At 59.4% G+C, this 15,978-nt stretch overlaps 1 protein-coding gene across 3 annotated transcripts in view; it reads right to left on the reverse strand.

Annotated features, from left to right (window-relative positions):
- Positions 1 to 15,978, reverse strand: part of PRKCZ (protein kinase C zeta) — a 101,288-nt gene that overhangs the window by 2,288 nt on the left and 83,022 nt on the right. For all 3 annotated transcript variants that reach the window (XM_082834628.1, XM_082834629.1, XM_082834630.1), the window contains 6 exons: positions 6,119 to 6,205; positions 4,520 to 4,655; positions 4,246 to 4,333; positions 3,151 to 3,270; positions 2,384 to 2,463; positions 1,912 to 2,001 (listed from right to left, as the gene is read on the reverse strand). In XM_082834628.1, coding sequence (XP_082690754.1) covers positions 1,912 to 2,001; positions 2,384 to 2,463; positions 3,151 to 3,270; positions 4,246 to 4,333; positions 4,520 to 4,655; positions 6,119 to 6,205 — 601 coding nt within the window. The remainder of the gene's footprint in view (positions 1 to 1,911; positions 2,002 to 2,383; positions 2,464 to 3,150; positions 3,271 to 4,245; positions 4,334 to 4,519; positions 4,656 to 6,118; positions 6,206 to 15,978) is intronic.

Genomic DNA, 15,978 nt, shown 5'->3' on the forward strand with positions numbered 1-15,978 from the left:
GGATGCCCCAAGCCTTTCGGGACGGGCTGCCCCCTTCCCTTGGAGGGTCTGCGTGAGCGCTGAGCCTGGAAACCTCCACCTGGGTGGGGCCTCCGTGGGACCCCGTCCAAGATGTGGAACTGTCCCAAGGCCCCGTGTGGGGAGAGAGCGACAGCCGAGTCAAAAACAAGCCCCCAGCCCAGCCCAGCTCAGCTCACACCGGCTCTTTGCACTGTGGGACCCAGAGCCATCAGGAACTCCAGTTATAGCAAGAGAAACAAACTGGGCCTGGAATGTTGAAACATGTTCCGTAAGTTTGGGGACTTGGGAAGGACGAACGCAGGTTCTGCTGGCGAAGTTGGTGCATGAAATGAGGATGCCACAGAAACAGACGAATCCTTCCCAGTAACGCCCAGGTGTCAGGGCTGAGACCAGCGCACCTGCCAGGGCCCCGGCAGAGGAACGCCTGTGTCTGTCACCCAGGGGATGCAGGAGCAGAGGGAACGGGCCGACCCGCAGGCAGAGCGGGGTCACCAGTGTTTGTGTGCGTGCGTGTGTCTGCACACCCGTGCACACACTGCAGTCACAAGGCCCCGGCAGCTGGTAGGGTTGGGCCACACCCTGGGCACTGTTACAGGGACACAAGGCCTTCCCTTCTTCCCTGACTTCCTCTCATGTGCAAGTTTCCGTATTCTTCTGTATGTATGAAATACATTCTGGTAAAAAGTGAGAAAAGGGGGCACTTCTCACACGATTTTCCCTCCCTCAGGTCTCAGGCTGCTTTAGAAACATTTAAACAGCAAGAGTCAGAAAGACCACGGGGCAAAAGCACAGCTGGGTGCTGGCCTGGGGTCCTCTGAGCCCAGCCCCACCCCTGCCCCTGCTCTGGGGGCCAAGGCCGCCTCAGTCCGTGGCAAACGCCCCCGGAGTATCCCATACACAATGTCACCTCCTCTCCCCTCAGTCAAAAGCAGTGGACGAGGGACTTCCCTGCTGGTGCTGTTGATAAAACTCCGCCCTCCCAGTGCAGGGGGCCCAGGTTTGATCTCTGGTCAGAGAACTAGATCCCACACTCATGCCGCAACTAAGAGTTCGCATGCCACAACTAAGGACCCCACGAGCTGCAACTAAGGATCTGGCAAGCCACAACTAAGGAGCCCACCCCCACAACTAAGACCCATCGCAACCAAATTAAAAAAACAAAAACAAACAGTGGATGAGAACGGTGCCACCCGAGTGATGTCCTGTGCATCCCACCACTTAGCCCTGCGGTGTTATGGGAAAGAGGAGGCTGGCAGAGGACGGGGGTGAGGGGTGGCGGCTCCGGTTCTGAGGAGATGGCCTGAAAGAGGTGAGGGAGCGGTGGAGGTCGGGGAGGGGCACAGCTGTGCAAAGACAGGAGCGGGCCTGGTATGCCGGGCGTCGAGGGGATCACGAAGGCCCAGCAGAGGAGGCCGTTGCTGCTAGGGGCCAGGCGCGAAGCCGGGGACCAGCCCGGATGAGGGTGGCTCAGACCCAGGTGGCTGCAGTGGGGGTGGGAGAAGGTCCAGGCCCTGGAGGTTGAGTCCCTGAGGCCTGGGTGGGTCAAGGTCCACTGCAGGGGGGAGGGGCCACGGTGCACCGGGATGTCCTATTGGAACTAGCTAGCCGGCCAAGCGGAAACGTCCGGGAGCTGAATCAACTCAGGCGGATGGCAGCGGTCACAGACCGGGCACCCCGCCACGGGACCCCCCAGCATGGCATGGACGCCCAGGCAAGGCTGTTCCCAGGACCTTCAAGAAGCAGCCCCCGCCCCCAGGGGCTCGCCAGGCCCCCTCCTTGTCCTTCATGAGTCTCCAGATGGCTCCCCGCCCATCTCCACCCATCGCACCCCCCTCGAGGGCCGCCCACCGCACGGGGCGGGGGGCGGTATCGGATTCCGCGCTGCTTTACCAGGTCCCAGTCTATACTACGGAAGAAAGCGTGAGACTTGATGTCGGAAAATCCAGTCTGCGGCCGGCAGCCGAGCCTCTCCTTAGGGTCCTGGGGGTCAGAGTTCAAATGAGGACAAGTCAGCGCAGAGCAAGGCGGCCCCTGACCCCCGTGCCCAGCAGGGGAGCGGGCCTGCCCTCCCCGGGGCCGCCCCCGCCGGCCCAGCACCCAGGCGGAGGCCGGACGCTCCCTTCATTGGAAGCGCTTCCTCCCGGCAGGTTAAGCTCCTCCGGGAAGTTCCGCTTTGGCATCGTTCCTCCTCGTCACATTTTGTCAAGCGTGAACAAGCATCCGTAGGACCAAGGAAGGACGCAGAGAGCCACACCCACGCCCGACACTAAAAATGCCAACCAGCCGGTGGAGCCGTGGCCCCAGTAACTGAGGAAGGGCCGCAGCCACGGCTGGCTCAGCCGCCACGTGGCCACGAGCGTACCTTGTTTAAAAATCCTTTCAACACGTGGGAGGCCTTGACCGAGAGGAACCGGGGGATCCGGATGGGCTTCTCCAGGATGACTGCAACGACCCGGACCGGGAGGTGAGAGCCAGCTCCCTCTCTGTGCCCAGCCCCCGCCCGCCATGTCAGCTCTGCCCAGCAGCCAGGGAGCCGGCGGCCTGCAGGGCGCTGGGAACCCTCCTGAGCAGGCGGTTCGGGGCACTCGTGGTGCCCTGGGCCCCATCCCACACCCCAGCAGGGTCTCGAGGCCCCAAAGGGCCCTAGTGCCCACGGTCACACGTGCTCACGATCACATACGAACCAACGGTGGCTCAGCTGGCCCTGCGTCCCCACGTCCACGGGTGCCAGAGGCCACCGTGGGGACAGCCTCAGCCCTGAGCCCCAGCATGCCGGGGCTGTCGGTTCTGGCCCGGGGCCCAGATTGCAAGGAGCCGTGGCTGGAAGGGGGCAGCACTGTGGCTCAGCACAGCCGCTGCCCGGGACTCATGTGCACACCTGGCATGGGCGGAAGGGAGTTTGGGCTAAATCGGGACAGATTGTCTTTCCCGTGGGCGTGAGAGTGCCGTGTCCCCCCCAGCCACGGCCGTTCCTACACCCACGGCCCGGGCTTTGCTCCCTGAGAGCCGGTCGTGGACGGGTGGCCCCACCTAGTCTGTGGCAGCCGTGGGGACCAGCCTGGGGACCTGCACCTCTGAAAGGGGAAAACCCGCAGGGTGTGGAGTCAGCTGGACGCAAGGCCCGCGCACCTTGGAAAAGGTAGTCCTCGGTGTTCATGTCGGGGTTGTCGGTGATGATGTCGAAGGGGGAGCGGCCAGCCATCATCTCGAACATCAGGACGCCCAGCGCCCACCAGTCCACGCTGAACCCTGGGGGAGAGCGCAGGCCTGTCAGGCCGGGCCTCTCCAGTTGTGCTGTCCCGTCACGGGGCGACAGTCATGACAGTTTGCGTTTCCTGAACCACAGCTGAGGATGCGTGTCCCCAGCGTCTCCCAGGCAGCCTGGCCTCCCCTCTGTCCACTGTCCCCGGGACGCTCGGCTCCCCCTTACTAGCTGCAGAGCTGTCTCCACATCGAGGCAGTCCACGGACGGCCAGCTGCTCCCAGGGTCTGCAGCTGTCCACCTCCATCACACACGGGGTCCCCATCCCGGGCCAGGTTCTAGACTCCCTGCTCTGGTCCACAGCTGCCGTCTGTCCTTCTCTGGCTACTAAGTGACTTCAACCCTATCAGCCTCCTGGGTGCCCAGGTATCTGAGGGTGCGAGAACTGCCCACCCTGCCTACCCGCCCCCCGACTGTTAACAGCAAGGAAAATGTGTGGAAACATTCGATGGTATGTTTGGGATGTGAAAACAGCAGAACCCAAGGAAGGGGTGACAAGCTCCAGTGTCCATGGGGGCTGTGCGTGGCTCTAGCGGCTCTGGGGACCCCCTCCAGAGGGCGGCACCCACTGACTCGGGACACCTGCCTCTGTCTTTACTTCGTCTTCTCCTGCCCAAGCCCTTCGGGCGCCTTGACCAGAGGGATCCTGTCCAGTGACCTCGCCAGGGGACACTCAGGTGGACACACAGGACAACAGCTGGGGACTGAGGCCAGTTAGTAGCTTGGGGCTGGGACGAGGTAAGGTGTGCGTTTTAGTGCAATTTGGTTAGGAAACCCCGGCTGCCGGGCCGGGGCCCCAGAGCCCCTGGTTGGGAGCCCCGGCAGGGTTGGCCCCAGGCAGGCCCACCTCCCTCTCTCTCTGCTCCGTGGCCGAGTCCCCAGGGAGAGGAAACTCCCAGGGCTTGGGGCGCGCTCCCCCGCCTCCGCTGCGCCCAGCGCCCTAGCGCCCCGCCCACGCTCACCGTACTCCTCTCCCCGCAGGATTTCCGGGGCGATGTAGTTCGGGGTCCCGCAGAAAGTGCTCGTCGTGTCACCGGGGCCCAGGCCTTCCTGTAGGGATAAAGCCAGTTACCAGGAGGGAGGGGCCCGCCAGACACACCCCCGCCGGCGAGAGAACCAACAGAGGACCGGTGACGTGGGGGCGGCCGGAGCCCGGCAGCCAGGACGAGACGGAGCGGGCGCTGGGTTGCCCGGGACCCCCCAGAGGCAGGCGGGGGCAGCGGGCCGGGAGCCCACCTTGCACATGCCGTAGTCCGTCAGCTTGATGTGACCGTCAGCGTCGAGGAGGACGTTGTCCAGCTTCAGGTCCCGATAGATGATCCCTCTCTCGTGTAGGAAGTTGAGTGCGATACAAATCTCAGCAGCGTAGAACCTGGGGAGGGGGTGACACCCGTCATCAGCAGAGAAGCCAACCAGGAACCGGGACGGGGGCCCAAGCGCACAGACGCCCCGTATCCTCCGCTGAAGAGCACGTGGGCCGACAGGACAGGACAAGGCACGCAGCGTCCTCGTGGTCAGGGAGACGCACACCAAACCCACCATGAGACGTCACCTCGCGCCCACCAGGACAGCCACTCTCCAAACCCCCCAGACAGAAAAGAACAAGTGCTGGTGAGGATGTGCAGAAACTGGAAGCCTTGTGCACTGCTGGTGGGGATGTAAAATGGTGCAGCTGCCGTGGAAAACAGTACGGAACCTCCTCAAAAAAATTAAAAACAGAATTACCATGTGACCCAGCAATACTGCTTCTGCGTATACATCCAAAAGAACTGAAAACAGGGACTCGAATGGTTATTTGTACCCCCATGTCCACAGCAGCACTATTCACTGTGGCTAAAACACAGAAGCAACACAAGTGTCCATTGTCAGAGGATGGATAAACAAAATGTGGTCCATTGACACAATGCAGCAATATTCAGCCCTAAAAAGGGAGGAGACTCTGACACCTGCTCCGGCGCGCGTGGACCTTGAGGCCACGATGCTGAGTGAAATAAGCCAGGCACGAAAGGCCACATCCTACGTGATCCCGCTTCTACGAGGTCCCTGGAGGCGATTCATAGAGACAGAAAGGAGGAGGGTGGCGGCCGGGGCTGGGGGCGGGGTGGGGAGTGAGTGCCTCATGGGGCCAGAGCGTCGGTTTGGGAAGGTGAGAAAGTTCTGGAGATGACGGTGGTGGTGGCTGTAAACACCGTGAATGTGCCTAACGCCGCTGAGCTGCGAACTCATAAATAAATAAATAAATAACCGCGCCGAGACAGTGATTTTATCTTGCGCGCATTTTGCCACCATTAGGAAGAGGACACGAGCGTGCGGGGCTCGCCCTTCTCCAATGACCACCCGCCTCCCCCCAGAAAGGCTCTACGGTGACTCATGATGCCGCGTGGAATTATTTTCCAGTGAGGAAATGAGGAAAAGAGAAAAATACGGAAAACAGGAAAGAGCTACGTACGGGGTGGAAATAAAGGCCCCACCCGCCCGTGAGGCCAGGCTGCGCGGCGGTGATGGGGTCAGTGTCCCTGAGCGTCATTTAGAAAGAAATGGGGATGGTCTTCCTCTTCCAGGCGAGCCCCTGCTGTACATCCGTGCAGATGGCGGGGAGCGGCCTTGCCGTCCAGGCGGCTAAGCTGATGGTCGGGACGTTCACCCCGTTTCAGAAACAGGGGAAAGCACGGCGCCACCGCACACGCCGCGCTCTGGGGGGGTTGGCCACTCCCAGGACCCTCCCGGCTCTGGCCTGGCCCCTGGCGGGAGGCAGTGACCCCCCGTGCCCCTTCCCCAAATCCACTTCCCTCCTCCCGACCCCCCAGGCTCCCCCCGGCCCCCGGCTGCACCCACCTGGCGTGCTCCTCGGGCAGCTTCCTCTGCCTCTGCATGTGAAACATGAGGTCGCCCCCGTTGACGTACTCGATGACCAGGAACAACCTGTGGGACACGTGGCGGGGAGGCCAGGGTCACAGGCGCGGCCGGGACCCCCAGGGGTCCCCCTCTCTGGCCGGTCACCCTCCTGAGAGGCCCAGGGAAGGCGGTGACCGGGGCTGCCCGCCCCACTCTGGGGTCAGAGGGAAGCCGCTCAGCTCTGACCCCGATGCAGTAAAACTCAGGAGAGAAACTCACCACTCGCTGCATCCAACACAGTTATTTGTTCTCCCAGGGGTGCCAGGCCTGCCTTTGGTTAAAAAAGGTAAAAATAAGGCAGGGCTGGTGGCCGGAGGCCCACTGGGGCAGGGAGGGCACTATGTGTCTGGGTGGCCGCAGAAGGCCTCCCCAGGGAGCAGAAGCCCGGGTGGTGGGGGGACGGGAGGGGCCACGGGGGAGGGCGGAGAGCTGAGGGACCACCCTGTAGGCCAAGGGGAAGCCAGAAGGGCAGATGCACAAACCAGCTGATGCGAAGGACCCTCTGGCCGCCGTCTGGATGCACCCCAGGGAGGGGGGACGGGCAGGCGGAAGGGGGAGGAGGTGCCCAGGTGAGAGCACAGGTGCGCTGGCCAGGAGGGCCTGAGGCAGAGGCCGCAAGATTGCCAGTGGGCTGGGCAGCCAGGAGGGGAAGGAGTGGGTGGGACCCTCCCTGAACAACAGGTCCCAAGGGGGAGGGTCAGGCTCGCTGACCTGGCCACAGGGAGGAGGGGTGTTGGGGGCAGCGGGGTTGGGGCTGCCGGCGGGAGGATCCCTGGGATTGACAGATCCGTCCTCTGGATGCAGGCAGGGCCCTTCAAGTCTCCAGATTTACCATTTACCATGTGGTTTCTTTTCTGATAAGATCCTTCTCACATTTAATAAGGTTCCATTTTCAAAATTAAATTCCCACACGATTTTCCAGAAATACCCTGCTGAGGGCAGCTCGCGGATTTTTAGGTCAACGGCTCCTCTGGGGCGCTTCTGGAGAGTTGGGAGCACAGACGGAGGGGAGCAAACCCGCCGGCCCCCCAGCCTGTCTGCATCCCTGATTCAGTGATGACGTCCTTTAACACGGGGCAAGTGAACGAGCTGCAAATCGCCTTCCAAGTCTCTGATTACATGTTTAGACTAGAAGCAACTCCTACATACATAAATAGCAGAAATGGAGACAAAAGCCTGAACACTGGGTGGGTAGCCAGAGCCTTCCCTGTCATCCTGGAGAAAACCCAGCTCCTCTGTGGGGGCAGGGCGGCTCCCCTGCCTCCAAAGGATGCTCTCGGAACGGGTCCAGGAACCCTGGCCCTGACACGGGTCCGCCCGCTTTGCAGACAGTCTGTGCTCACGCACATCTTGCCTGTGGCCGCTTTCACACCGCAACAGAGGTGAGAGACGGGAAAAGCTTGCCGGCCGGCTCCGAAGAGCAAGGAGAAACGACAGCTGCGCAGCCCCCGCTGACCGCCGGGCACTCTTCCAACGTGCGTGCACTTCTGATCCTGGCAGCTACCCTGAGGGAAGTGCTATGCAGGTCCGCGACCCCTGGGGAGAGGCCTAAGACAGACCGGTTTTAAAAAAAACCATTTACTAACAACTCTGGGACATCAAAGCACAGGACGGTATTTGCCACCAGGACCCGGAATCCTGCAGCCCCAGGAGGTGTGTTCACCCCAACGTGGGTGCTCCCCAGGAAACGGATGTGGCCGCCCACCCAGGGACAGAAAGAAATACACCAATTCTGGAGACAGACACCAGCAGGACGGCTTAGGGAGCAGAAGAGATTTAAGGGGACACTTAAGAACCCAGAGAAGAAGCGGCAATGGTAGTTTCCCCTCTGTATCAGGGGAAAGACCGTCAAGGGAGTTTCAAGAGAAGCCGCATCTCTACGCGTGGACGCGGGGACACGTTCAGCTGGTCTGTGGCTGTCACCCGGGGCCCCGGGTCTCAGGTAACTTGCCGATCAAGGAATTTATTTAATTTGTGAAACTGATCAGCTACAAGAACAGAGCAGGATGTTTTTTTTCCTTAAAGCAACTGTGTATCTGAAGATTTTTTCGTTTTCTACAAATAAATCTCAATACTACTTCCAACATTGCACTTTTTCTTTTTCCTTTTTGGTTTTTACAGCAGTACACTGGATTTACAATGTTGTGTCAGTTTCAGGTGTACCACTTTCAGCATTTCTTTAGAGCCGCCAGGGGCTGATTCACTCTGATGACAAGGCTTTGTGTGACTCAGACAAGCTGGCTGCTATGACAAAACGCCCCGATGTCCATGGCCAAGCGCAGCCGAAGGCCGTCTCTGGGCTTCACGCCCGGGGCTCTGCCATGGCGCAGGCAGAGTCGGCACGTGTGTGATGCCAGCATGGGAAAGAAGCCACCCCTGGGGCCGAGACAGCAGCTTACGTTTCCTCGGTACTTAACAAAATGTGCAAAATATAGTAAAACCTCGCAAAACAGGATTCATCAAGAGCTGGAGACAGAAAGGGGAGTAAACACCACAGTCAACTCACAGGCTGGGACCAGGGCAGGAGCAGAGGCCAGAGGCCGGCCCTACCTGCCTGACCCCCATCACCCGAGGCAAACCTGGGATGCGGGGCCTGTCCGATGGCTGAGGGTGCCGGGGACAGGGGAAGAGGGGACCGTGGCCCCATCTGCATGGGAGATGCTCTCCTCAGCTCGGGGATGAGTCAGGCCAGGCCCCTACCTCCCCACAGCCCCCATGGGATAAAACACCAGCCCCAGGCTTCCCTGGTGGTGCAGTGGTTAAGAATCCGCCTGCCAATTCAGGGGACATGGGTTCAAGCCCTGGTCCGGGAAGATCCCACATGCCACGTGCACCACAACTACTGAGCCCATGTGCCACAACTACTGAGCCTGTGTGCCACAACTACTGAAGCCCGTGCACCTAGAGCCCGTGCTCCGCAAAAAGAGAAGCCACTGCAATGAGAAGCCCGCGTACTGCAATGAAGAGTAGCCCCCACTTGCCGCAACTAGAGAATGCCCGCGTGCAGCAACGAAGACCCAACGCAGCCAAAAATAAATAAACAAATTTATATATATATTAAAAAAGACACCAGCCCCATACCTCGCTCAGAGGGGACACCGATGGCATGGGACAGTGTGCTGAGATCAAGAGGTAATGCCACATGGACACCAGCAGCTGGCTGCATCTGGCCCCCCACCCGTGTCTGTCAATAAAGCTTTATCGGAACACTGTCTCTGTCTGTCTGAACCCCAGTGAGTAGCTGCCACAGAGACCATGTGGCCCTCAAAGGTGAAAATACTTACTATCTGGTCTTTTGAAAAAAAGTGTCGACCCCGCTGGTGTCAAAAATAACAAGAACAGCAGACTTTACAGCCCTCACAAAATGTCAGGCACTGTTCCAAGCACACCTGTGTATAAAACTTAACCTGAGAACCGTGCGGTAGGTTCTAGGAGTTTCCCTACTTTACAGACGGGGACACCGAGGCAGTGGAGGTGAAACAGCTTTCCCAGCATCACACAGTTACTGTCTAATAAGATCTGATAGCGGCCGATCTGGATGAATCCAGAACGCAAGCCTGGAGCCCCACCGCCAGTTACCGACCCCCCATCACAGGGGTGGCTGCCCCCCAGTGGAGCTCAGGGACCGAAGAAAGGAAAAGAGGAAGCAGACAAGCACCTGGGCTCCCGACAATGAACGACAGACAGGAAAGGAGGCTGAGGGCCAAAGGGAGCATCTCGGGAGAGACCACCCTCATTCCCGGATGAAAACACAAATCAGAAACGCAAGGCAAGCCCAGGACAGACACGGTCAGAACCAAAACCCTGGCTCAGAAGCATGCTCACAGCGGTCGCGGTGGAGCATGCAAACCAGATGCAGCCCACGGCTCCGGGGCAGCTGCCAGCAGAGCAGGGGAGCTGGCAGCTCCAGGCCCAGAGAAACCTCCTCTCGGAGCGGGGGGGACGAACAGCTTGTCTCCAGCTCCCCGCGGACGACGCGTGCTGGACGGACACACTACCAAGCACCCGTCTGCGTTCGAGGGCAAGGGGACCTGGCTAAGCCTGGCTCAAGCGCCTGTGCTCTCACACGTGAAGGACGCACGGAACGTGAACTCCAGCCCTTCCCAGACTCGGGAGTCATGCCTCATGATGGAATCGAGCAAAGCAGGAGAGACCGAAACCGCGAAGCGGCTACAGAAGGGCCGGCGGGAGGGTGGCACACCCAAAAAACATAAAAATTACAGCAAACGCAATTGGGTGGTGGAGAGAGGGAAGCTGCCCTCTGAAACACCACAGGCCCCAGCAGATTCAGGGAATCCTGCCAAGAGATCATTTCAATGAGATTTAGAATGTTCCAGAGAGTAAAAAAATAAGGAAAATGCAGAAATCTAATAAAGATTGTATAAGGGGAACTATAGATGGATCAGAAAACATCAATGAAAAACTCCTAAATAAGATCAGAAAACTGAATTCAAAAGCACATTAACAAAACTGTACACTAAGACCAGGCATGCGTTTCCCCAGGAATTCAAGGAGAGTTCAACCCTGGGAAATAGGTTCTAATGATACAATTCATCATTTTAGGAGGCCCCGAGGAGTAAAAGTCATAACAATCACCTCCACAAACGGTGAGAAGACCTTTGGAAAAATTCCATACTCTTTCCTGACAATAAAATAAAAAGAGGTGTAAACTTCCTGCAGACAAACTGTAACTTCACGCCGGTTACTGGCGTGTCTGTAACCTCCCCACTGGGAGTCTCTGAGCTGCGTTTCTGAGGCTCTGGGGGAGATGGGATGATGGGGTCCAGGAGTCCGCAGGGGGTGAGCCTGTTCCCAAAAGCCAGACAGGGGCAGCACCTCCTTAGCCTCCAGCCTCGTCAGACGGGGCCCCTGTGGACCTGGAACTCAGGGCGATGGCCACAGGTGGAGACGCTGGTCCCTGCTGCTCCCTGCCTCCCCCAGTGCCCCTGGGCCCCTTGGTGTAGCAAACGTCAACACGTTTGACTGGAATGCCAGCGCGGTCTGGTTCTGCGTTCCTGACACCCCGCTGGCCCACAGCAGCTGGCGCTGGGCCCTCAGTGCCAACACCTGACGCGTCCCCTTGGGGTCAGGAAGGGGACAGGTTTGTCCACCACCACCAGTCCCCAAATGTGGTAGGTACCGGCTGATGTCATTAGAGGGGCACGAATCGGGAAGGAGGGGGTAACAGCATCGTCTGCAGATGTTATCACTGCACAGCCGCAAGTCCAAGAAAACCACCTGAAATTTACCGGAGAAAGAGAATCATGAGGCCAAGGGCCCGAAATCAATGTGCAGAAACCGCGGTCCGTTGCTTGTTACTCTAATGGAAGAAACGGCCTCCCTACAGTAGAAACAGAAGAGAGAAACACTCAGGACAAGATGAAGCGAGGAGCTGAAAACTCTGCACGAAGAAAAACTAAGATCTCCCGAAAGCGCAGATGAAAAGGGAAACCACGCGACTGAGCAGGAAGCGCCTGCACCCTAAGGATGCCCCGTCTTCCTTTCCGGAGCTGGACAGGTTGACTCCAAAGTCCACATGGACAAATAAACAGCAGAAGGGAAAACAAGCAGCAGAACGTGCCGGTGACAAGGCCAGGCAGTGCGCACAAAGCTACTCCCTCCTCCACTCTCCTGCGTTTTGAAATGGCGTCAAGTTTTTTTTAAAAAAGGAGCTACCCTTTTACGTGGTTTCTGATGTCGTTTAATAGTTGGCAAAAGCGCAATTTCAGGCCTGGTCCTGACAGTTACTTCGACCAAAGGAGCCCCCACGCCCAGCTCTAGCGAGGCCCTGTCCAGGGGAGGCGTGCAGCTGGACAGGACGTCATCTCAGTCAGGCAGTGGCTGCGTGGGGGAGTCACCGCATCCTAACGGGATGGTCCGAGGACGCCCGCTCACGGAGGGCATGTCCCACGCCCGTGCACGCCCGTCCCCAAGCACGCGGTAATAACACGTCCCCACCACCCACTTGCCCCGGTCTGAAAGCAGCCAGTCGCCACCAGATTAGGAAGAAAGAAGGAATCACACTCAGTGAAGGCCGTGTGTGGGCACAGCGGCAGGAGGACTCAGGCCCCTGGGCTAGGCGGACGGAGGCCATGCCCCAAGGGTCCCTCACTGTCCGGGGCTATGGGGTGATCCACAACAGCTACCACAGTGTTTCCAGAGAGATGGAAACGATGGAAAAATACAGCGAAGTCCTGAAACCTCCTGAGTGTTCCAGGGAGTCTCGACTCACTTCTCCCCACGTGCGCCCTCGTGCCGGGCAGTCTAGCCCGAGGGGCCCTGCTTGGTAGCCTGAGGGGTCAGGGCAGTGTCCGGACCGTTTTAGGGGATGCAGGGGATCCAGGTGGAGAACAGAGGCTGACGTGGCTCCACCCACGCCCACTGTCACTCAGCGCCGCGCTTTCTATTCCGGGTTTAAATTATGACTGGAACACACGTACTGCCTTTGGAAAGTACAGTGACTCACGTTCCCAAGGAGGGAGCACCTGCCCCTCAAGGTCGCGGATGACTCCTGCCGCGTGCACGGCCCCGTGGGCGCATCCTCACGCAGATGTCACAGGTGTCCCGTGACCACCACCAGGGCCCCCGGGAACCGGATCTCCCTGACCCTCCATCAGGAGCGGGCGGAGGTCAGACTGGGCCCGGGGTCTGCTCACCGCAGGCCCGCCGGCTCCTCACCGTGGCGACAACACACGTGGCCCCGGCTCCCCCTCGGCTCCCGCTTCCCAGCCCCACGTCCACACCGCCCACTGGACACGCGCTTGCCCCGCGCCCCCAGCTCTCCACGTCAGACCCCGCCTGCCGCCCCGGCAGCGCCAAGCGTTCGTCAGTCCTGCCACGCTCTCCCTGGCATTGGGCGAACTCACCATCCTCGTCTCCCTCTAGGCCTCCCTCAGGCCTCCTCGCCCAGCAGGTCCTGCGTCCCCGGCTGAGGACCGTGGTGCTTTCAGAAGCCGTCCCACTGTCAAGCCTTTCCTCATCCTTCCCCGGCACAGCCGCCTCCCCTGGGACACACCCGTGCGACCGTCCCTCGTGGGTTCTGCCCCCACCCCACCCCGCCTTGGCGGCGTTCCCAGGGTACACGTGTGCGTTGTGGCCCCCCTATATGGGGCCCCGGGACCCCGTCCAGGCTGAGGTCTCTCCAGAGCTGCAGGTGAGTCCTCAGGTGCGATTTACAAAGGCCAACACACAGGGCGTTTCACATCTCGAAGCCACCGGGAACCAGGAAGAACCGAGCTTAGCGTCTAGGCGGGCACCGCAAGCAAGGCACAGCCGCTGCGTTCTTTAAAGGGTAAGAAGCGCCCGCGGCCGCGCGTGAACATAGACAACCGATCGGCCAACGGTTAAAAGGCTTTACGCTGGAACAGCAAGTCGGCTGCAAACACTCTGCTGGTGGCCTGCTCATCTGGGATCTGAGATCACGCAGAAGCGAGAAAAAGGTCCCCAAACTACAATCTAACGTGGGGGGCTGGGGGAGGGAGAAATAGATTTCCAGCCACCATCTCTCGATCACCCATGTTCCCCACAATAGCGTAAACTGAAGCCGTTTCCCCTGTTTTGGCCATTTCGGAGTTAATTTTGGCTGTTGTGTAGAAAAGATGGGCTGTGTGGATACGAACAATGGTTTTTCCATAACACAGATGTTTATTTTACACTAAAACCCCACTGTGGGACTTCCCTGGTGGCGCAGTGGTTAGGAATCCACCTGCCAACGCAGGGGTCATGGGTTCAAGCCCAGGTCCGGGAAGATCCCACACGCCGCAGAGCAACTAAGCCCGTGCGCCACAGCTACTGAGCCTGTGCTCTAGAGCCCGCGAGCCACAACTACTGAGCCCACGCGCCACAGCTACTGAAGCCCGTGCGCCTAGAGCCCGTGCTCCGCAACAAGAGAAGCCACCGCAATGAGAAGCCCGCGCACCGCAACGAAGAGCAGCCCCCGCTCACCACAACTAGAGAAAGCCCGTGCGCAGCAACGAAGACCCAACGCGGCCAAAAATAATAAATAAATACATACATAAATAAATACATTTATAAAAGAATTAAAAATAAAACCCCACTGTACCATCTGCATACGTTTGTACACGCGTGGTGCTCTGTACCCTGTGTATACATGTGGCGACATTAGTGACTGTAATGCTCGGGGCTCCACGTCCATGAGTGAACATGGAACATGGCAGAGCCGGATGGCACTACTGGATTTGGGGAGAAAAAAGAAATGCTTGTTTTCTTCCCATCCGGAGACCCCCTTCCGATAACTGCTCGTGAGAAACTGTGTCTTATTTACCAGAGTTTTGCTGGTGGTGGCCCGCGGGCGCAGCTCCGGAGTGGAGCGGGTGTCCGCTGTGTTCAGTGGCGCTGCAAGGGCTCCGCCGGCTCCCGCCACCACGGCAGGCCCTCGGGGCGGCAGCTCGGCGAGGAGCCCACGGGAAGAGTCGAGGTGGCCCGCACGCCCATCCCAGCCACGTCCCCGCTGCCACCCTGCCCACCCACCTCCCAGTTCCCGACTCCAGTGGCCTCGCTCCTCATTCACCAGCAGCAGTGGGCGCGGTGCCGAGAGCCGCCCAACGTGGGGCGGGGCAGCTGCTGGCTCCTATGTCCTCGCGGGCTCGGACACGAGGTTCCGTCTGTTTGTTCCAAGGCCCAGCAGCCCCAAGAAGAGAGGCCCTTTCAGCCGAAGCTTACATCATTCACGGTTCCCCGGGAGCGGGGCCTTCCTGGCTGTAAACGTTCCCCTGACGGACCCACAGCCACAGCCCTTGAGGTGAGCATCCCTGCCATGCCCTGTCCCAGGGCTGAGACGGGGCCCAGAGAGGGTGCCCTGTGCGAGGTCGCCCGGACAGTAAGGGGGGCTGGCACGCGAAGCCCAGCTGTCGGCTCCAAGCCTCTGCTGGTCCCACTGTCAGGAGAACCACAAAAGGCTTTGAAAGACCGAAATGAGGACGGGGTCTCCGGAGGAGCCAGGCTCTGCTGCCACCTCCCTCCCAGGGCACGGCTTCCGGGCTCTCCCTCCGTCTCTGAGCCACTTTCCAACCAGGTGCGTTCTACACCAAGAGTGCCGTCCACAGACTCGCAAAGGAAGTCTGCCTGGTGGGGCCCCTCCCGGCCTCCCGGCCGGCTCGGCGCCAGGCATCGGCCAGTCCCAGGGTCCCCGTCACCCGACGTGTGCGGGAACTTGAATTCTCCTGTGAGCGGCTGTAACCTCTGACGAGTCCCTCATTGATCAGTGAGTCACATAAACGCTGACACACGCTCACTTTGTATCTGTACCAAGGACATGACTGTACCTTAAGAAAATTATCCTTCAACACCACAACTGCCTGTGAGGTGCCAGGCATGAACCAACTGCTGGGAGCACGAAACACCCCACCCGGCCCTGCTCTCAGGGAGTTCACGCCGTGGGTGGTGGGGGACAGGCGTATATCATAAACTGGCGTCAAAGCAGGCACGTGGAAACAGCCCGGAAAGACACCTATCCGGACTAACCAGGTCTCAGGTGCTTCTAGACATCATTGGCGGATTCCACAGAAGTGGGAGGCAAAGGAACTAGACGCGGATGCTAATGGCTCCTGGGATGCCTCCCGGCTGTGAGTGCGAAGGCGGTACACACCTTCTCACGTCAGTTTGCAAAGGCGCTACAGTGCGCACCTGCATCGTGGGGCTCACACAGAAACACCTGCGGGATGGTTTTTGTTTCCAATTCTAACCTTAACGCACCCGGGAACACGTGAGCCGGCGGATTTCCGGGACGTGAGTGCAGAAACCTCTGTGCTCCTATAACAGGGCTGGAAGTGAGGCTGAAA

The sequence above is a fragment of the Leucopleurus acutus genome (assembly GCF_964270905.1).
Source record: "Leucopleurus acutus genome assembly, chromosome: 2".
NCBI lineage: Eukaryota > Metazoa > Chordata > Mammalia > Artiodactyla > Delphinidae > Leucopleurus > Leucopleurus acutus.